At 38.6% G+C, this 21,933-nt stretch overlaps 1 protein-coding gene across 5 annotated transcripts in view; it reads right to left on the bottom strand.

The window, feature by feature from the left end:
- Window positions 1-585: 585 nt before the first annotated feature.
- PAK1 (p21 (RAC1) activated kinase 1) overlaps window positions 586-21,933 on the bottom strand; it is a 162,232-nt gene continuing 140,884 nt past the window's right edge. For 4 of the 5 annotated variants that reach the window (XM_040255635.1, XM_040255639.1, XM_040255634.1 and 1 more), the window contains 6 exons: window positions 21,257-21,369; window positions 17,886-18,003; window positions 13,479-13,578; window positions 9,288-9,484; window positions 6,723-6,860; window positions 586-1,902 (listed from right to left, as the gene is read on the bottom strand). In XM_040255635.1, the coding sequence (XP_040111569.1) occupies window positions 1,816-1,902; window positions 6,723-6,860; window positions 9,288-9,484; window positions 13,479-13,578; window positions 17,886-18,003; window positions 21,257-21,369 (753 nt within the window). In that variant the 3' untranslated portion in view covers window positions 586-1,815. The remainder of the gene's footprint in view (window positions 1,903-6,722; window positions 6,861-9,287; window positions 9,485-13,478; window positions 13,579-17,885; window positions 18,004-21,256; window positions 21,370-21,933) is intronic. The other variant, XM_040255641.1, reaches the window with a different exon arrangement.

The raw sequence follows: 21,933 nt of genomic DNA, 5'->3' as shown, positions 1-21,933 counted from the left end.
CCCTGTGGTATACAATAGGGCCTTATTGCTTATCCATTTTAAATATAGCAGTGCAGACTTGCTTTTTTTTTTTTTTTTTTTTTTTGGCCATGCCACCCACTCCAAATCCCAGGGACGGGGGAGCCTGATGGGCTGCAGTCTATGGGAGTCACATAGAGTCGGACACAACTGAAGCGACTTAGCAGCAGCAGCAGCAGCAGCACAGCATGCAAGATCTTAGTTCCCTGACCAAGGATCAAACCCATGCCCCCTGCAGTGGAAGGGCATAATCCTAACCATTAAATCACAAAGGAATCCCCTAGACTTCCACTAGAATCTACACCACTGCTCTTTGACTGTCTGGTCTTCAAACTACACCACTGGCTTTCATGGGTCTTCACCTCTGCAAAAGTGTTAAGAATAAAGAATACACAATAAAGTAAGTATATAGTGGTAAAGCAGCATCTTATCTGCAACTTAATCTCAAATGATTCTGGAAGAAAGAATATTTTTATCATATATATATTTTTTCTTAATTTAGAAAAAATCAAAATAAAAACTTAGAAAAGAAGGGAAGGGAAAAAGGAAAGAAAAGCATACACCAAATAGAATATTTTCATCTCCTTTTATTGAAGGAAATAAAACTGCAGAGGCAGTGGTACCTCAGAGCATGACAAGGTAGCCATTGGGGCAGACATGACAAGCCACAATGCTGGCCAGGGGTCCTACCATAATGGGAGGACCAAAACCACAAAGATAGCAGGAGGTAGCAAACATCCCCAACACCCAGTGCAAGCATTTCCATTTGCAGAGAGCTTGGCCATGCAATGTAAAAACAGGGTCCCCTCATAGCTGGCAGACTATCATCTCAGGCCAACAAATCCATCCGAAACTAACATGTAGTCTCAGATTTGGAGTTCTTTCTCTTTGACCCAGAGATCAGGGCAATCAGAAGATGAGTTACTCTTTTAGCTCCTTGTTGCAGATGGAAAAACATGCTGAGTTCTTCAAATATCACATAGGTATAGCTGGACAGGTGCTGATGCCCAGCTTTGTTCTAAAAGCAGCTTTTTTTTTTTTTCTTGACTTCTCACACTACTCTCACCCAGCATGTGCTCTAGGAAACTTCTCAATGTTCTAAACAAGGGCAGAATGGGGGCAGCAGCCTAGGGGAATTTAGGGAGTCAAAAGCTGCTACATAGCCAAGATCATTTCACAAGAAATAGCATGGGGAACACGATTAGATCTAGATCCTCCCAAAAAGATGCTTGAAGCATATACAAAGAAAAACATGGTAGCTCTCCCACTCATATCAGGATCAGCTGTGCCAAAGTCATGGTCCAGAAAGAAGAGCCATTTCATGTCCTGGCTGAATATTACCTCCATGGCATTCCTTGGGCTATTCCAAGTTTCAAGTACAATAATGTGTTTGGGCAGTCTGATAACAGAAAAGCAAGCACTAAAAAATATCTCAACTGATCACAGGTTGATAATGTTATAAAGTCAAATATTTATATAGTCAAGAACTGATTGGTTGGTGGGGGGGCGGGGAGCAGAAATAGGAGTCCAAGGATTTATTCATGTAAGTCCTTGATCATAAATCACCCTCACATCCACAGGTTGGGAGCAAATTCCTTATTTTAAAATGGCCGTCATCCAAATAGTCAACTGCAGTTCTCTTCAATGCTGGACACATGGTTTTCAAGGATCAGTCTTGAGAGCACTAGACCAGGAAATGGGAGGAGAAGGCAAGGAAGAGCATCAGGGGTTGGAATTTCCGAAATGAGCATTTATTTCACAGAAGGCTTGGCACAATGAGGCTGGGGTGATGTGGTTTTAGTGATTGTTCTTGGTTGCCTCCTTTGCAGCAGCAATCAGTGGAGTGAGGCTGTAGAGAGGCTTGGCAATCTTCAGAAATTGATGCTAGAAAGGAGAAAAAGAACAAAAGACTCATGACAATTTACCATTCTTCTTTAGCAACCATTACAAGATTTTCAGGGCATCCATGTTTGTATACTGTACATATCATCAACTTCAAATTGAAGGACATCTTTCAAAGATAACATATCATTTTGAAGAACTGTTTGGCAATATCCACCTACAGCTAAACACATGTCTATCTTATATCCCACCAATTCCACTTCTAGATATATTTCAAGAGAAGTAAGTTTTTTAGTTCACCAGAAGACACACACATAAATGCTCACTGCAGTTTTACTTATGACAGTTATAAATGAAAGAACCTAAATGTCCAAGAGACTGAAAGAATGAGTAACATTATATTCATAGAATACTATACAAAAATTACAGAGCAATGAAAAGGAATAAGTAATTGATACACTGATAATAGGATGAATCCCACAGAAGGCACGCTGCATGAAAGAACACATATATAAGAAGAGTTCGTACTGTATGATTTCATTTTATATTAGATGAGTCCAAAATATGGTGATAATCAGAATAATAATGAGCTCAGAGGGAAAGTTATTAACTGATCATGACCCAATGGTACACTCAAATTCTGCATTTCAGAAGCACTGATTTGGGAATTTGTTGTTCTATCCTTGAGTTTAGTAAGGTTAATTAACCCAGGAAGGACTTGGTCCTTTTCCAAATCACTTTCACTGGGCTATACTGTGGGCCACACCCACAACCATTAAAGACCATTGTGGAAAAAACACCATTTGAAAATTACTTTTATGTTTTCAATAAAAAAAATTATGGAAAACGATCATCAGAGAACTCTGAACTCACAACTAAAAATGATTTTTATTCATTTACTAGTGAAAACGCTTTGTGTCTTGAGTGTAGGATGTTTCTCCCCTTGGATAAGAAACATAGGAACTAACTAATGTATTTTCTTTTCTGTTTTCACTACCAGGACACTAAGAACCAAATTTGATGTTTAAACAAAACTATTTAACACAAATGATTAGCATGTTTGATTCTTCTGGCCATCCTAAGTCTCTTTTATTAATCATATTGTATATGTATATACACACACATTAAATTTTAAAATTTCTATATTTCTAAATATAAAAATATCTACAAATATTCTTTGCTAGAAGAGCTTCAAATTCTTTTTGAACAGAGATGGGATTCAAAGAGGTACTGAGAATAAGAAACTATTACTACAAAAGGAATAAAAGATCTTGGCTAAATTATGAAGATATGAATTCCAACAAAAGCCCCTATGTATTTCTATCCATATATATCTTTCTCACAGGAGAAACAGATGTGAAGCTTTCATGATCTGAGATTCTGAAAGTCATCGTTTAGAATATTTACAATGTACAGTAAGAATCAGTGTTCTCAGACTGCATGTTTATACAACTCCCCTGAGTTGAGAAAGCAGCATGATCCAACACCCAATTAGGAGGCCTCAGTTTCCTTCTCTGTGTAATGAACAAATCAGACAAGATAAGTCCTAAGGTCTTTCCAGCTTAACACTCGGAACCAGGCAGTGGCCAAGAATATACACACTTGAGAGCCAAATACACACAGATTTAAATCCTGGGTCCACTACTTCTCAGTTACTTTTTAATCATGCAAAGTTATTGAATACTTGAAATCTCAGTTTCCTCACCTGTACAAATGGGAATACAAAAATCTATAAATCACAGGTTTATTAAAAAAGAATAGGTTAAAAAATATGTAAAATGCTTAGTGCCTAGAATGTGGTAAAGATTCAACACAATGTATTTATTATTTGTCATGTATTATTATATCAAGAAAAAAACTCGAGAAGACATTAATCTTTCAGTAACTATGTTTTAATACCTAGTTAACAATATCATCTTGAGGCTTAGACTATTTGCACATTTCCCAAAGCTTAGTGTTTCCAGAAAAAACTTCATATGAAAGGAAAAGGATCCTAACCTGCCTGTTGTAAGGAGGTTTTGTCCCAAAGGATTCTAGAAACTAATGGGTTGGGTAGAACCCAGATCTCATATCTAATATATCAATGCTCTGTAGTCAGTAACTCTGATTACAAAGAGATGCTAAATATCTCCAGAAGGTAACATTTCAATGAAGGTTTAAGCAATTCCATTCAATTCAACAAACATTTTCTGAATAGCTATTTTTTAATTGAAGTATAGTTGATATACAATGTTATATAAGTTTAAAGATTAAACAACAAATTGTTGCTGTTTAATCACTAAGCCATGTCCGATTCTTTTGCAACTCTGTAGACTGTAGCCCACCAGGCTCCTTTGTCCATGGGATCTCCCAGGCAAGAATACTGGAGTGGCTTCCTATTTCCTTCTCCAGGGAATCTTCCCAACCCAAGGATCGAACCTACATCTACTGCATTGGCAGGCAGATTCTTTACCACTGAGCCACTAGGGAAGCCCATTGCATAAATCACAGGTATAAAATATAGTGATTCACAATTTTTATAGGTTACATTCCATTTATAATTATTATAAAATATTGGCTATATCTCCTGGGTTATACAATATATCCTTGCAGCTTGTTTTACATATACTAATTTGTGTCTCTTAATACCCCACCCATATAATGTCCCTCCCCCACTTTCCCTCTCTCCACTGGTAACCATTAATTTGTTCTCTATATCTATAAATCTGTTTCTTTTCTGTTATATTCACTAGTTTATTTTACTTTTTAGATTCCACATATAAGTGATGTCATACAATATTTGTTTTTCTGGCTGACTTATTTCACTTAGCATAATATCCTCCAAGTCCATCCATGCTGTTGCAAACAGCAAGATTTCATTCTTTTTTATGGTTGAGTAGTATTCATAAAGCCCTGGAGAAGGAAATGGCAACCCACCCCAGTATTCTTGCCTGGAAAATCCCATGGACTGAGAATCCTGGTAGGCTACAGTCCAAGGGGTTGCAAAGAGTCGGACATGACTGAGCGACTTCACTTTCAGTATTCATCCACATCTTTATCCATTCATCTCCTGATGGACACTGAGGTCACTTACATATCTTGGCAATTATAAATAATGTTGCTATGAACATTGAGTTGCATGTATCTTTTCATATTAGCTTTTGTTTCTTTCATATATATACCCAGGACTGGAATCACTGGGTCATATCATAGTTCTATTTTTAGTTTCTTGAGAAACCTCCATATTGTTTTCCATATTGGCTGTACCAATTTACATCCCCAGCAAGTGTGTAGGAGGGTTCCCTTTTCTCCACATCCTTGTCAACATTTGTTATTTGGATTCTTTTTGATGACAGCCATTTTGACAGGTGTGAGGTGATTTCTCACTGTGGTTTTGATTTGCATTTCCCTGATACTTAGTGATACTGAGCATCTTTTCATGTGCCTGCTGACCATCTGCATTTTCTCTTTGGAAAAATGTCTATTCAGGTCTTCTGCCCATTTTTTAAGTGGGTTGTTTGTAGGGGTTTTTTTTCCTGAATTGTATGAGCTGGTTATATATTTTGGATATTAATGCTTTATCAGTCATATCTTTGCAAATGTTTTCTCCCACTGAATATCTATTTTGACTCAGGTCTCAGGTAAGAGGAAACCAAGGATTAATAACATAGAAGTTATGATCTACTAACAGTAAGGAAGACAGAACTGTTCATAATTAGCTTTAATGTGATGCAGTATGGTACATCCTGCCCTGCCCTGCCCTGTGTTGCTGCTGCTGCTGCTAAGTAGCTTCAGTCATGTCCGACTCTGTGCGACCCCATAGACAGCAGCCCACCAGGCTACCCCGTCCCTGGGATTCTCCAAGCAAGAACACTAGAGTGGGTTGCCATTTCCTTCTCCAGCCCTGCCCTGTGTTAGTCCTCAAAATACAAAAGTTTTATGACTTTTGTATACTGACTGACTGTGCAAATCTACACATTACTCACTGTCAGTAAGTTGCATGTCACACTTATTAAATCACCAGCTGGCAATGTAGTAAAATAACACTAGTAATGAGAAATTGCAACTGAAACATAAATGCTAAATATAGATAATGTGGTCAACTAAGAGCAAATTTTGAAACCATATGAAATAATCACACTATAACTTCAGGATTAAGCTGGTGGAATATATAAGGCTTGGTAAACCCCCAACTTCAGGTTCCCCACAGCCTGTCAGGATCTCACTCCAAACAAGCAGACTATAGGGACCTTCCTGATGATCCAATGGTTAAGACTCCAAGCTTCCACTGCAGGAGGGCACAGGTTTGATCCCTGGTCAGGGAACTAAGATCCCTCATGCCATGTGGCATGGCCAAAAAATTGAAATAAATGAACAAACAAGCAGACTATCATTCCCACCATCTGCAAGGGTTTCCATGAAGAAACTGGGAAGACTTGAAATGTTGCACTAACTATCCTCTAAATGAATGTCTTCTGATATCCTTTCCTAAAAATCTATCTTTTGAGTTTATCCCAGTAAAATATAACTTGTATAAGATTTGCACGTCAAAAAATTTCTTCTCATCAAGACTCAAACTCTGTAGACTAATTCAGGCAGAACAAAACAAGCACCAAAGGAAGATACAGGCAAAGTTCAATAAGAGCTCAGAAAATAACTCTGTAAGATACAGCCTAGAAAAGTACAGAGTTTTAATAGGCTGAGGAAGAGCCCAAGGGAGTAACATGAGCAAAGGTCCAGGGATGAACAAGATGAGGGAAATAGGAGTGTGGGACGTGCTAGGAGAAAAGCCTAGTTCTAAAACAGCCGTACAAAAATGCAGCAAAAAAGCCTTGGTTACGTGATTCTCTGAATTAGGTGCCTCCCTACATAGGGACAGTTACCTGCAGCAGTTCTTTAGCCGAACCTCTCTTCTCCACATCCATCTCAAGACAGCGGTTCAGAAAGTCTCGGAAGATAGCTGACAGCTTCTCTGGGTTCTGAAGCTCTGGGGTCCCATTGGTGGCAATGAGGTACAAGGCCTGGAAATACAAACAGAATTGCCCTGGGCTCTACCTGGGGTTCTTTCCTGGTTCCCAGACAGGCCCCCAAGAAATATGCTCGGCTGCTTTCTGCCTTCAGAAGACAAAGAGGCAGCTTTGGTTTCCAGGAGAGAATATGACTTAAGAGCCAAATTTCCAGTGAATTTCTAACTTCCTCATCTGTAAAACAGGGATGTTAACAGTGCCTATCTCACATGTCTGTAAAATAAACTAAGATAACATATTGAAAGCACTTCATAAGCTTATGAAGTGTGTTACAGATCCAAGGATTTGTTACTATTGATTTAAATCTAAATGGTTTACTATACATTTAGCCTAATGAGTTAAACACCTGCCCATTTACTGAAGGAAATTTATTATTCCTGGTGCCCTCATCTCAGTCATCTAAAAACTGATCTCTTCTAGCACGAAAAGAATATATAAAGGAACTGTTCTGTAAAGGAGCAATCTGTTTCACTGTTGCCATCTTGGTTCTCTAATATGAAGCCATATCCTGGGAAAGATAAAGAAAAACATCATACTAAACCTTTTAAAGCAATCTGAACTTTATTTCATAAAGTGTTTACACAAACACTATCTCATTTAATGACCACAATAACTCTGGGTAATAGGCAGGGCAAGAATTATCATCCCCATTTCACAGATAAAGTCTTAAAACATAAAGAGATATGCTTGGGATCATGCTGTTTACACAAGCTCATGTCCTCTGACTTTGATCCCAGTCTTATTTCTGTTACTACTACTCATTATCATTTTCAAGGCCACTCTAAGGTGGAGGAAGATGAGTGGCAGGTGGATCCACAGGGCAATACTGGGAGGCAAGGGAAGAAACTATGGAAGGTAGTTTCCGTTTGGTACACTAAAACACTTTTCAATAATCAGGGCTATCCAAGAGGTAACTGGCTAAAATTACATGACTGTAATGACAGAACTCTGGGAATTCTTGCACTGAGTGAGAGGTTGGAATAAATAACAAAATAAAAACAATCAGAATAACTCTCACATTTGCCCATGATCAAAATTACCAACCTACTTGTATCTGTATTCACTTACGCTGCTTTCCCTCTCCTATTATAATAACAAACTGTCCAAGTTCTAATTTGATGATCTTTACTTCAGTACTTGATCCAACCCCCCGATCTACTTAAGGATATCACTATCTCTCCTACAGATGTCACATCCCTCTTGTACATGACCATTTTCCTCTCTACTAGATAATTCTCCTCAGCACAAAAACATGCTATGATAATATCATCTTCAAAACAAAAAACAAAAAAAGAAAACCCCCCTAGTCTCTACTTCAAGATATGGCTCCACTCACTTCTCTGTTAGCATAACTGCAAAATTCCTCTGAAAGAAAACAATGAAAAGTAACTGCTTATACATGTCATTTCTTCACTCTGGTGGATTTACTCTAATCAGGCTTTCATTCCCATCACTCCAGTGAAACTGACTGTCAAAGTCATCAACAACCTTCACACGGGCAAATCTAATGATCATTACTTTGCATTAGCTTAAATGCAACTTAGTCACATTTGACACACTGGTACGTCCTCCTTCTCAAAACACTTTGTCCTCTTGGCCTCCGGGACACGTCTCTCAGTTCTCCTTCTACCAGGAAGGCTGCCCATTGATCAACTTTGCTGGTGCCTCTAATTTGTAAATATTTGTAAATATCCCAGGTCTCAGTACTACCTCACTCCCTAGGTGAGTGATCTCATTATCATCTACCTCTGATTTTTAAATAAACCAACTATATAATACCTACTAACAAATTTGTATTTTGAGTCCTGAATGCTCACTCTTGAACTCTGAACTCTTATGCCCAATTCTACTCAATACCTTCCATTTAAGATGTCTAATAAACATTTTAACTTAACATGGTCAGAACCCTGTCCACTCTGCTCACTCACTTCAGGGACATTAGTCTCCTTGGTTTTCCCAAGGATGTATCAAATATGTTCTTTAAACAAGTTCTTTATACACTTGATAACTTGAAAATTCTTACTTCAGATTAATCTCAAGGCTGATTCCTTTTTTCATTTTTCTTTTTACTTTTTCATTCCTTTTTTTTCTTCAGATGTCTCCTTAGATAACTTATAAGAGAGGAATTCATTCTCCACCTAGAATAAAATAGCATACTTCTCTGTCCTTCCCCCTCTTACTCTCTTAAGCCCCTTACTATTTCTTTCACAGCTCTTCTCTTCTGTTACTATATATTAATTTGTTTTATTATTATCAAAACAGTTTCTTGCCCAAAAGAACTCAAATAATCACTGAATATATGAATGAATGACTGCTAATTTACATTTTCTTTAAGCATGTATACTTTACCACTGCCTAGTTTGATCCAGAAAAGAGAATCCAACAGCCCAAACATCTTGATATGGGACTAGTAACACTCACTCTCAGAGGGTTTTCGTTGAGGTATGGGGGCTCTCCTTCAATCATTTCAATGGCCATGATGCCCAAGGACCAAATGTCAACCTTAGGCCCATAGGCTTTCCGTGTCACAACCTCTGGTGCCATCCAGTACGGTGTTCCCACCATGGTGCTGCGTTTGCTCTGCTCTGGGGTGATCTGAGCACAAAATCCAAAATCAGCTGAAAAAGAAAAGACAGAAACAGTTCATATGCAGAGTTTCTTCTGTAAATACTGTGTGCCTACCCCGAGGTATCAAGCTCTGCCAGCGTCCTAACCACTACATCCCTTGTCTCTCCAAAGCTGGAGTCACATAACTGCCACCTTCATATCCAGCTCCTAGGCTGTGCCCTGGTCAGACTTTAAGGAGGAATATGAAACATCATTTCTGCCTTCCTACTCCTCCTCAAACCAGAAACACTAGCATTAAAGGCTAAGCTGCCCATTTTGACATTTATTACCTGCCCAAATTCTGCTTTCTTCCTGAAAACCATCCCCATACACCAGTATCTGGTTACTAGGTCCTTATTTAATTTCCCAGGCATGAAACCCGAACCATCTACAACTAGGCATGACAAAATGTGGTCCACTAGAGAAGGGAATGGCAAACCACTTACGTATTCTTGCTTTGAGAACCCCATGAACAGTATGAAAAGCCAAAAAGATAGGATACTGAAAGACGAACTCCCCAGGTCGGTAGGTGTCCCATATGCTACTGAAGATCAGTGGAGAAACAATTCCAGGAAGAATGAAGAGACGGAGCCAAAACAAAAACACCCACCTGTGGATGTGACTAGTGATAGAAGCAAAGTCCGATGCTGTAAAGAGCAATATTACATAGGAACCTGGAATGTTATGTCCATGAATTAAGGCAAATTGGAAGTCGTCAAACAGGAGATGGCAAGAGGGAACATAGGCATTTTAGTAATCAGCAAACTAAAATGGACAGGAATGGATGAATTTAACTCAGATGACCATTATATCTACTGCTGTGGGCAAGAATCCCATAGGAAAAATGGGGTCGCCATCACAGTCAACAAAAGATTCCAAAATACAGTATTTAGGTGCAATCTCAAAAACAACAGATTGATCTCTCCAAGGCAAACCATTCAATATCACGGTAATCCAAGCCTATGCCCCAACCAGTAACACTGAAGAAGCTGAAGTTAAATGGTTCTATGAAGACCTACAAGACCTTCTAGAACTAACACCCAAAAAAGATGTCCTTTTCATTATAGGGGATTGGAATGCAAAAGTAGGAAGTCAAGAAACACCTGGAGTAACAGGCAAATTTGGCCTTGGAGTACAGAATGAAACAGGGCAAAGGCTAATTAGAGTTTTGCCAAGAGAATTCACTGGTCATAGCAACACCCTCTTCCAACAACACAAGAGAAGACTCTACACACGGACATCACCAGATGGTCAATACTAAAATCAGATTGATTATATTCTTTGCAGCCAAAGAGGGAGAAGCTCTATACACTCAGCAGAAACAAGGCCAGGAGCTGACTGTGCTCAGATCATGAACTCCTTATTGTCAAATTCAGACTTAAATTGAAGAAAGTAGGGAAAACCAGAAGACCATTCAGGTATGACCTAAATCAAATCCCTTATGATTATACAGTGGAAGTGACAAATAGACTCAAGGGATTAGGTCTGATAGAGTACCTGAAGAACTATGGAAAGATGTTTGTGACATTGTACAGAAGATGGGAATCAAGACCATCCCCAAGAAAAAGAAATGCAAAAAAGCAAAATGGCTGTCTGAGGAGGCCTTACAAATAGTTGTGAAAAGAAGTAAAAAGCAAAGGAGAAAAGGAAAGATATACCCATTTGAATGAAGAGTTCCAAACAATAACAAGGAGAGATAAGAAAGCCTTCCTCAGATATCAGTGCAAAGAAATAGAGGAAAACAATAGAATGGGAAAGACTAGAGATCTCTTCAAGAAAATTAGATATACTAAGGTAACATTTCATGCAAAGATGGGCACAGTAAATGAGGGAAGCAGAAGATATTAAGAAGAAGTGGCAAGAATACATAGAAGAACTATACAAAAAAGATCTTCATGACCCAGATAATCATGATGATATGACCACGCACCTAGAACCAGTCATTCTGGAATGTGAAGTCAAGTGGGCCTTAGGAAGCATCATTACGAACAAAGCTAGTGGAGATGATGCTGTGAAAGTGCTGCACTCAATATGCTCACATATTAGGAAAACTCAGCAGTGGCCACAGGACTGGAAAAGGTCAGTTTTCATTCCAATCCCAAAGAAAGGCAATGCCAAAGAATGTTCAAACTAACACGCAATTGCACTCATGTCACACACTAGTAAAGTAATGCTCAAAATTCTCTAAGGCAGGCTTCAACATACATGAACTGTGAACTTCCAGATGTTCAAGCTGGTTTTACAAAAGGCAGAGGAACCAGAGATCAAACTGGCAAACATCCATTATATCATTGAAAAAGCAAGAGAGTTCCAGAAAAACATCTACTTCTGCTTTATTGACTACAACAAAGACTCTGAGTGTGTGGATCACAACAAATTGTGGAAAATTCTGAAAGAGATGGGAATACTAAACCACCTAACCTACCTCTTTAGATATCTGTATGCAGGCCAGGAAGCAACAGTTAGAACTGCACATGGAAGAACAGACTGGTTCCAAATAGGAAAAGGAGTATGTCAAGGCTGTATATTGTCACCCTATTTATTTAATTTATATGCAGAGTACATCATGAGAAATGCCGGGCTGGATGAAGCACAAGCTGGAATCAAGATTGCCGGGAGAAATATCAATAAACTCTGATATGCAGATGACACTACCATTATAGCAGAAAGCGAAGAAAAACTAAAGAGCCTCTTGATGAAAGTGAAAGAGGAGAGTGAAAAAGTTGGCTTAAAACTCAACATTTAGAAAACTAACATCATGGCATCTGGTTCCATCACTTCATGGCACATAGATGGGGAAACAGTAACAGACTTTATTTTGGGGGGCTCCAAAATCACTGCAGATGGTAACTTCAGCCATGAAATTAAAAGACACTTGCTCCTTGAAAGAAAAGTTATTACCAACCTAGGCAGCATATTAAAATAAAAGCTGAGATATTACCCTGATGACAAAAGTTCTGTCTGGTCAAAGCTATGGTTTTTCCACTAGTCAAGTACGGATGTGAGAGTTGGACTATAAAGAAAGCTGAGCGCTGAAAAATTGATGTTTCTGAACTGTGGTGTTGGAGAACTCTTGAAAGTTCCTTGGACTGCAAGGAGATCCAAGCAGTCTATCCTAAAGGAAATCAGTCCTGAATACTCATTGAAAGGACTGATGTTGAAGCTGAAACTCCAATACTTTGTCCACCTGATGTGAAGAACTGACTCCTTGGAAAAGACCCTGATGCTGGGAAAGATTGAAGGCGGGAGAAGGGGATGACAGAGGATGAGATGGTTGGATGGCATCACCGACTTGATGGACATGAGTTTGAGCAAGTTCCGGAGTTGATCATAGATAGGGAGGCCTGGTGTGCTGCAGTCCATGGGGTCGCAATGAGTTGGACATGACTGAGCGACTGAACTGAACTGAGGCATGACCCTTTAACAAGTTCCTCCTCTTGTGCCCCAGGGTAGAGACTGCTAACAGTCCTCCCATAAGCTGCCCATCCACCTGTGACACAACCTGTTTGTCTGGATTCTTGGTCCTTACACTTCTGAACAGAATGTTCTGCCTGCAGTTCATTCCCATTATACTGCTATTATATGTTCACTTAATTACGAGGCCTTCAATAAGAACTATGTGTTCTTACTAACATTTTTCATTCTCAGATGGCCAACCACATAAATAGACATTTTATAAAAGTTTGCTAAATGAATCACTGAATGAAAGTTATTACACTAAACTCTCTTCTCTAATTATGTATTTTATGTTTCCCATAGTAGATTGAGAACTACTTAAATACAGGCAAAAGTATCCTTGTTGCCCATCACAATAAATGTTTTTCATTCAATGTATAAATGGGGGGGGGGGGGAATGTCATCCTATATAGTGCTGACTAACATAAAGTGCCTGCATATCCAAGGAAATAGATTCTTTGGTGAGTCTTGTACCTACTCTCATAGGATTACCATCCCAGAGGAGACAGGGTCCCAGAGAGAAGAGAAGTGATTATCACTCCTACTTACTTAGCTTGACAGAGCCATCCATTCCTAACAGGATGTTGTCACTCTTGATGTCTCTATGAATAACTTGGTTCGAATGCAGAAACTCCAAAGCTTGCAGGCACTGTTGAAGTGATGTGGGCAGAAGGAGAGAGAAAGGACAAATAATTATGAAGACTTACAGAAAATCACTAATCCAACCTCCTCATTTTATGATATCAAAAGTGAGACCCCAGTGAATAAAAGAACTTACTCCAAATAAATGGAAGAGGCAGGTCTAAAATCCAGTCTCTTGTCTCATTACTAAACATACTTTTTTTTTTTTTTAATACTCGGTGCTGTCTCATACTTTTCTTATAAGATACTTGACCACAGTGTATTGTAACATAGCTTATAACAGTTTTAGGTACAGGAATTCCTCCAAAGTATTTTAGAATTATTTACAGAACGTTAGCACCTTGACAAAGAACCCAAGGCAAAAAAAAAAATACTGAGGAAGAATGGAAAGGAATTTGTAAAGAAAAAACTACAGGAAAATGACAAATAAGAGTCACATTTGGGAAACTAAACAAATGGAAATGATACTAGAAGCTGTGAATTTAGGAAGATAATCTTATTTTGGTGAGGAGGCAGTTTGTGCTGTTTGCTGTATTCTGCTTTTTACATTCCCATAAACATCTGCAGACAAATGTCCAGCAGGCAACTGCAGGTGTGAATCTTGAGTGCTGTAGAGAAGCTGGACTTGAAATAAACATTTACAAGTCTTTCAAGTTATGGTAATGGTTGAAATTGGCAAATGCTATAGTAAATAAAGAAGAAAGAAAAGAACCTTGGAAAATACACAGACTCAATAGGCAGAATGAGTAATATAGAGACTGAAAAGAATAATAAAAATGCCTGGTTCTGACCAATAAAGTTATTCTAGACAAATCTCTTATTCCCTCTGGGCTACTGTCTTCCCAGCTGTAAAAGGTGAGGATCAGAAAAAACGCTATAAAGGTTACTACTAAATCTATTAAGAAGTTCATAACCCAAAGCTAAAATTTAGAGGCTTCCACCAATTAAAAAACATGAAAAAGATGCAAACCAATTAGAGGACAGTACTGAAATATTAATATTAAACATAAAGTCTCTACATGACCAAAAGGTCCGCTCCTAGACACATACCCAAGAGAAGTAAAAACATATTCAACCAACAACTTATCCACGAATGTTCACAGCATTATCCATAAGAGTAAAAAAGTAGAAATTACCCAAATGTCCATCAGCTGATGGACAGGCAAATAAACAGAAACTTACTTGTTAATAAAAGGACATATGCTATAGAACAGATGAGCCTTCAAAATATTATACTAAGCAAAATGATCCAATCAGAACACATATTACCTTTATATGAAATACCTGGAATAAGCAAATCAACAGACACAAAATAGACTAGTGGCTGCATAGGCCTGGAAGGGATGGGGCCAGGTTGGGCGGGGGCAGCAGGGGGGGTGACTGCTAATAGGTACGGAGTTTCTTTTTCAGTTCAGTTCAGTTGCTCACTTGTGTCTGACTCTTTGCGACCCCATGGACTGCAACACGCCAGGCTTCCCTGTCTATCACCAACTCCCGGAGCTTGCTCAAACTCATGTCCATCAAGTCAGTGATGCCATCCAACCATCTCATCCTCTGTCATCCCTTCTCCTGCCTTCACTCTTTCCCAGCATCAGGGTCTTTTCCAAGGAGTCAGTTCTTCATATCAGGTGGACAAAGTATTGGAGTTTCAGCTTCAGCATCAGTCCTTTCAATGAGTATTCAGGACTGATTTCCTTTAGGATAGACTGCTTGGATCTCCTTGCAGTCCAAGGGACTCTCGAGTCTTTTCCAATGCCACAGTTCAAAAGCATCAATTCTTCAGCACTCAGCTTTCTTTATAGTCCAACTCTCACATCCGTACTTGACTAGTGGAAAAACCACAGCTCTGACTAGACGGAACTTTTGTCGGCAAAGTAATATCTCAGCTTTTATTTTAATATGCTATTTAGGTTGGTAATAACTTTTCTTTCAAGGAGCAAGTGTCTTTTAATTTCATGGCTGAAGTCACCATCTGCAGTGATTTTGGAGCCCCCAAAAATAAAGTCTGTTACTGTTTCCCCATCTATGTGCCATGAAGTGATGGAACCAGATGCCATGATGTTAGTTTTCTAAATGTTGAGCTTTAAGCCAACTTTTTCACTCTCTTCTTTCACTTTCATCAAGAGGCTCTTTAGTTCTTCTTCACTTTCTGCCATAAGGGTGGTATCATCTGCATATCTGAGGTTATTGATATTTCTCCCGGCAATCTTGATTCCAGCTTGTGCTTCATCTAGCCCAGCATTTTGCATGATGTACTCTGCATATAAGTTAAATAAGAGGGTGACAATATACAGCCTTGGCATACTCCTTTCCCAATTTGGAACCAGTCTGTTGTTCCATGTCTGGTTCTAACTGTTGCTTCTTGACCTGCACATAGATTTCTCAGGAGGCAGGTCAGGTGGTCTGGTATTCCCACCTCTTGAAGAATTTTCCAGTTTGCTGTGATCCACACAGTCAAAGGCTTTGGCATAGTTATTAAAGCAGAAGTAGATGTTTTTCTGGAACACTCTTGCTTTTTCAATGATCCAACGAATGTTGGCAATTTGATCTCTGGTTCCTCTGCCTTTTCTAAATCCAGGTTGAATATCTGTAAGTTCACGGTTCACATACTATTGAAGCCTGGCTTGGAGAATGTTGAGCATTACTTTGCTAGCGTGTGAGATGAGTGCAATTGTGCGGTAGTTTGAACATTCTTTGTTTCTTTTTAGGGTGATGCAAATGTTCTAAAACTGATTATGGTGATAGCTGTATAACTAAATATACTAATATGTTTTAAATTATGTACTTTAAATGGGTGAATAATATGGTATGTGAATTATATCTCAATAACAGTATTTTTAGAAAGGTGAATTATCTCTATGAGAACTTATGGATAATAGTAATGCCATGTATTTGCATAACATTTAAATGTTTTTCCAAATGCTTTTTTGATCCACATGGTACCCCTAAGGTATACACAGTATGAATGCTGCAATTCCTAAGATAAATCACTTGAGACATATTGATTTCCCCAAGCACACATTTGCATGTATCTCAACCAGTAAAAGTCAGTTCTTCGGATGACTGAAATGAATAACATCTTAGTTATTACAGTAACTCTGCATTTCCAAAGGTCCCCAGAATACAGATACATAGTTCATCTATGATATTAAATTTCATGGGGGAAATGTGATTAGGAAAAAACGTCTTGAAAGTTTCCTGGTGGGGGAGGGAGAATAATGAAACAAATTTGAACACCACCTCAGTGGTACAGTAAAGAAAATAAATCAGATCTCCTAAGATCCCAGGCCTGTGTTAATTCCATTAACCTACCTGTGTATGTGTTCTAGATCCCAGGGTTTTTAATGAAAAGATGATCATATTTTCTAGGACAGCAGTGATTTCACATGACTTTATTTTTCCTAATATTATTACAAAACCATGTAATTTCATCTGCATGATTCTAATTCCTCTATCATCAAATCCTAGGCATACTCATCCCCATAAAACTCTGAGTCTAATCTTCTAACCACTTAATCATGCTCTCTTTCCCTAATTCCCAAACTTTTATACTATTAGTCTATGAGAAAGTTTCAGTCTCTTATCAGCAAAGCAGCCAATACACTCAACTTCTCCAAATACTCCCTTCATCCTCTCGCTCTAATGAAGATGTGGCCATCCCCTAAGGACACTGCTTCTCATGTAGGCCTTGCCAAGGTTTTTATTCTGCCTCCTTATACAAGCATTTTACAGATTTTAGATGTTTGACAGCAATGAGGAGAGAGAAGAATACTGATTTAAACTTTGTTTCCTATTCCTTTTGCCTGGAAGTATTTTACCCTAGATTTCTGCTTGGCTTACTTTCTCATATCATTCAGATCTTTACTCAAATATATAGCAAAACCTTCCCTGACTATATGAAATAGTATCTCCTCTGTCACTATCTCTTTACTCTGCTTTATTTCCTTTGTAACACATGAATAAAGCAGGAAAGCAGAATAAAAAATATGACTAAAATATATACCCATATTAAAGAAATAAAGGAAAATAAGTGTTCACAGCACCTATTTTTAAGAGGCTGAAATAATACGATTTTATATATGTGTGTGTGTGTGTGTGTGTGTATGAACTTTCTTTCAGACTACAGTTACCTTTAAAGAAAAAAAAATGATATAAAAATCTCAAAACAGGTATCATAAAAGGATGATGGGAGAATACAACTAATTTCTCCCACCTCTACAGTGCCCAGGCTGAGATCCCATTAGATGCAGAACCCTGAGATACATAGATATGGAAGCCATGTCCTGCTTAAGTCTAATTGGCTGTTGGCCTTACCTCACGGCACACAGCTGCAATCTGACCTTCGTCCATGCAAGTTTCCGTTACCACGTCTGTCAAAGAACCTCCAGCCAAATATTCCATGACAACCCATAGCTCATCTCCCACAAGGTAACTGCAGGGGTAAAGGTAAAAGGTGAGTAGGAATAGGGTACATTGAGCCATAGCAGTGGCTTTCAAAGGACAAGCATATACACAGAGTGACTCTGCATTTCCCCCAATTCTGAAAGGGTCTAGGGTCCTTTTTTCTGAAGAAAAGCAGAATCTATGGGACCGTTTCACTAGCTTGACATCTCTTAAGGATTCGACTGGAGAAAACAAAGCAGACTGTCCTGTGAAGCCCCAAAAGATAGAACTAAAATCACTAGGTTGAGGATGCAATAAAATTTCATTTCATCACAACACAAAGCTGTATTTCTTAAAATCAGGCATGGTTCCCACACCTCTAGAAGCCTGAAAGCAGAGAGTACCCAAACGTCTGATGAAGATGAGATTTGGCGTCCATGTTACCAATATTAGGGAAGTTACTAAACATCCTTGAGAGTTCTACTAGATTTGAGATCCATGAGATCAGTACCAGGTCATGTTCAAGATTCCATCCCCAGAGAGAGTGGCACAGTAGATGTCATTATTTACTGAATAAATCAATGAGTAAAATAAAAGATAACTGCAAATGTTAAATAAAGTAATAGTTACAAAAACCATTAAAAAGCTGTAGAGTTTTATACACACAGCCATTCTGCTGACAATGATCTCCGTTTTGAACATCTCTGATTCTAAGAAGGGAATAAATTCGGTAAGGATTACAGAACCAAAGCCTCTTCTGGAAGCCAAGGGTTTCCAATTTAGTACTGTATCACTACACAGACAATGGGGCTGAGAAGGGCTAAAACTGAAAATTTCACTCAGGGACTGGATCACTCAGCTCTGTTATATGATAAGTAAAAAAGTCACTTAGCCTGTCAGTTTCCTCTGCTACAAAATAAGACAAATAAACAACAAAGATAGTCTAGAGCTCTACAAACTCTTGTGCTAGCTTTAGACAAAGGAGGCAGACTGAATTGGCTTGAGCTGTGTGGTATGTCATATCATCTTCATCCCCATATTGGGACTACTGCTGGGCAGATGGGAGGCTACTGGGAAAAATAAACAGTCTCAAGTAAAGGATAAGATTTAAATCATATTCTCTTGCCTATTAATCAATTCAGTCCTCTTTCTGTAATATTATGAATTCTCTATACATCAAAGCCTTGCAGTTTTTTAATGTCCATGAAGAATAAATATGACAGATTAATTTCTCCTTCAACAATCTCTTAGGAGAACTGTGGGGACTTGGACCAAAAGAGAATTCAAGCCTGGGTTAAAAAGCCCTCCATTGCCATAAGGCTATTTCATCCCTGACAAAGAATATGCATTTATAGACCATCCCCCAGCATGTCGAAAAGACATCTGTCAACTTGGACTGACTGGGGGGAAAACACAAGTGTACAAAAGATTATGTGGACACTGACAAAGCAGAGTCCCTTTAGCTGGGCCTCACATAATGTTCTCAAGACCAGATTCATGTTGTCTCAATTACTATGCAGCTATACACTGTGCCAAGGTACCATCAAAAAAGCTTCAGAGCATCCCATATTTAGAGAAGAAAAAATACGAATGGAGTTCTCCTCTAGGAACTCACAAAAACCACAGACTCTCAAATGTAGCCCCTTCACTGAATGTTCAGCTTAAGAGTACCCACTCTTCTCCTCCAGCAAGAATTCCTAGGTATGTTTTTCTACACCAGACTACAACTGATGACAGGGACTGAGCCTAATTTATTTCTGATTACAGAATATAATAAGCCTCTGGAAATACTGGCAAAGGCATGATAAACAAACAATTTATAAACCTTCTAATCCCATTCCCAGAACACAGATTCATTCAAGCACATGCACTTTGTTGTTTACTTACCTCCACTAATGAGGAACTCACTATTTTATGAGATAGGCCATACCCTTAAGACAGCTTTCATTTTTCCTTATCCTGAGCCAAAATGTGGTATCCTTATAACCTTCAGAAGCTTATCCATGCTTTATTCTCCATATAATAAGTTCTTAAAAGAGATGGGAGGATGAATAACTTCAGAGGATTCTTCAGAGCCAGTCATGACCTACATCATGGAGAGACTATCATCTCCAAAACAGAGAAGGCCATAGTCCAACTCCTTGCCTCTTTAAAGAAATGAACGCTTACCACTTTTAGATTCAGAACAAGAAATCTGGCATAATCTGGCAGCAATGAAAACAAGTTGGCAATGCAGGATAAATAGTAAGAAAAATTACTCAGAGTCTAAGACTTGGTCCAATGTCACCTTCACCTCTGATGTGTCTGAAACCCAGGCAAGAAGCACTTTCTTTTGTTCAGATATGGTAGAAAAGAACATAATATGATGGAAACAGCATGGATGTTGATGCTAGGAATATTCAAATCCAAAACCCTCATTTGCTACTTACTGGCTTACTGGTCTTGGACAAGTTATTAACTTCTATGAATCTCAGTTTCTTCATCTGTAAAATACAGACAATAAACCCTACCTCATAATGAGATACTGCTATTCACAAAAGTGCTTAGTACAAAGAAAAGCATAACACAAATATTAGCTACAACTCTTATTATTACCTTAAAGAGCAGAATTCTTACAGGCTGGAAAGATAGGTTAAAAGAATCAAAATGGAATTTAATGAAGATAACCAAAAATCTATGTTACCAGTTTAAGGCAAGCTCTTGTTAAGAAAAAAAAAAAAAAAAAGGATCAGAGATTTGAACTGACTACATACTTACTAGGGGTCAACAATGAAAACAGAACACTTAAAATTTAAAAAAAAAATTTTTTTTTAATGAACAACAAAAAAAAGAGTAAAATCAAGTTCCGTAGAGTTTAGAACAAAGGAGGGGTTGCACTGTCTCCATACAGCTCAAATCTCAAACAAGGCTCAAATTTCAAACAAAACTACTGAATGTCACATTTTAAGATAATGCAGACAAACTAGAAGTTATTCAGCAGGGTAAGCAGGATCAGGAAAAGATTTGAGATGCAGAATGATTTAAAGACCTTTGCGTCTGACTCAGGCAGACAGGCTGAAGGCATTCCCTGGGGCAGGACCAGCTGGGAGAAGCCATAGGGTGGTAGGGTTCAGCCTAACCCAGAAGACTGCGCAGCAGTTAAGAGATGTCCAGCAACATGCAGGCTCAGAGGCACAGAGCTGAGCACCTTAAAAGATTCTTGAATGGAAAGAGTTCTGAGTGCTGGTGTTGCCTTCTCTAATAGCACTACCATCCATCAGTCCCAAAGGCCTTATTTCTCTGACAGGACTACCACTCCATACCTGTCCAAGTAGTTCACAATATTTGGGTTCTTGTTTTCCCTCATGACCAGGATCTCATTAATAATCAGCTCTTTCTTCGGCTGCTGCTGAAGGTTCATCTGCTTAATAGCCACCTGAAATCAAAGTACATTCAGTGTATAACCAGAGTCACTCCAAATTTACTGAGCACCTACTAAGTACCAGACATAAACACTTAGGAGACAGAGATGAATAAAATATGGTCTGAGCCCTTGAGGAACTCACAGTTTATCACTGGAGACCAATGGTACTCAATGCAAAGTCCAGCAACATCATCTGGGAATGTGCTGGAAATGGAAATTTTCAGGCCCCAACCAAATCTACTGAATCCGAAACTCTGTGGGGTTTTTTTTGGGGGGTGGGGTATGTGCATAGTTTGCATAAATTTTCTATTTAATGGAAAAGTTCACTTGCTAAGTATAAAGATCATTTATTACCTGGCATTGGTATTGGTGTCACTGGAGGTGAGGATAAGACATGGTTATGAAGAATTTAAATGAGCAAGTAAAAGAATTTAAAAATTTATCTTTCCATTCATCTCTCTACCTTCTTAGATCTCTACTTAATCCAAGCTCAAGTACTGATAAATAGGGACTTCCTTTTCCTCAAAAACCCTGTATTTTAACAAGCCCTCCAAGTAATTTGGGGCTTCCCTGGTG

This window comes from Oryx dammah, unplaced genomic scaffold (genome assembly GCF_014754425.2).
Source record: "Oryx dammah isolate SB20612 unplaced genomic scaffold, SCBI_Odam_1.1 HiC_scaffold_15, whole genome shotgun sequence".
In the NCBI taxonomy this organism is placed as follows: domain Eukaryota; kingdom Metazoa; phylum Chordata; class Mammalia; order Artiodactyla; family Bovidae; genus Oryx; species Oryx dammah.
Note: the sequence above shows the minus strand (reverse complement) of the source record. Positions and strands in the feature narration are given on the sequence as shown.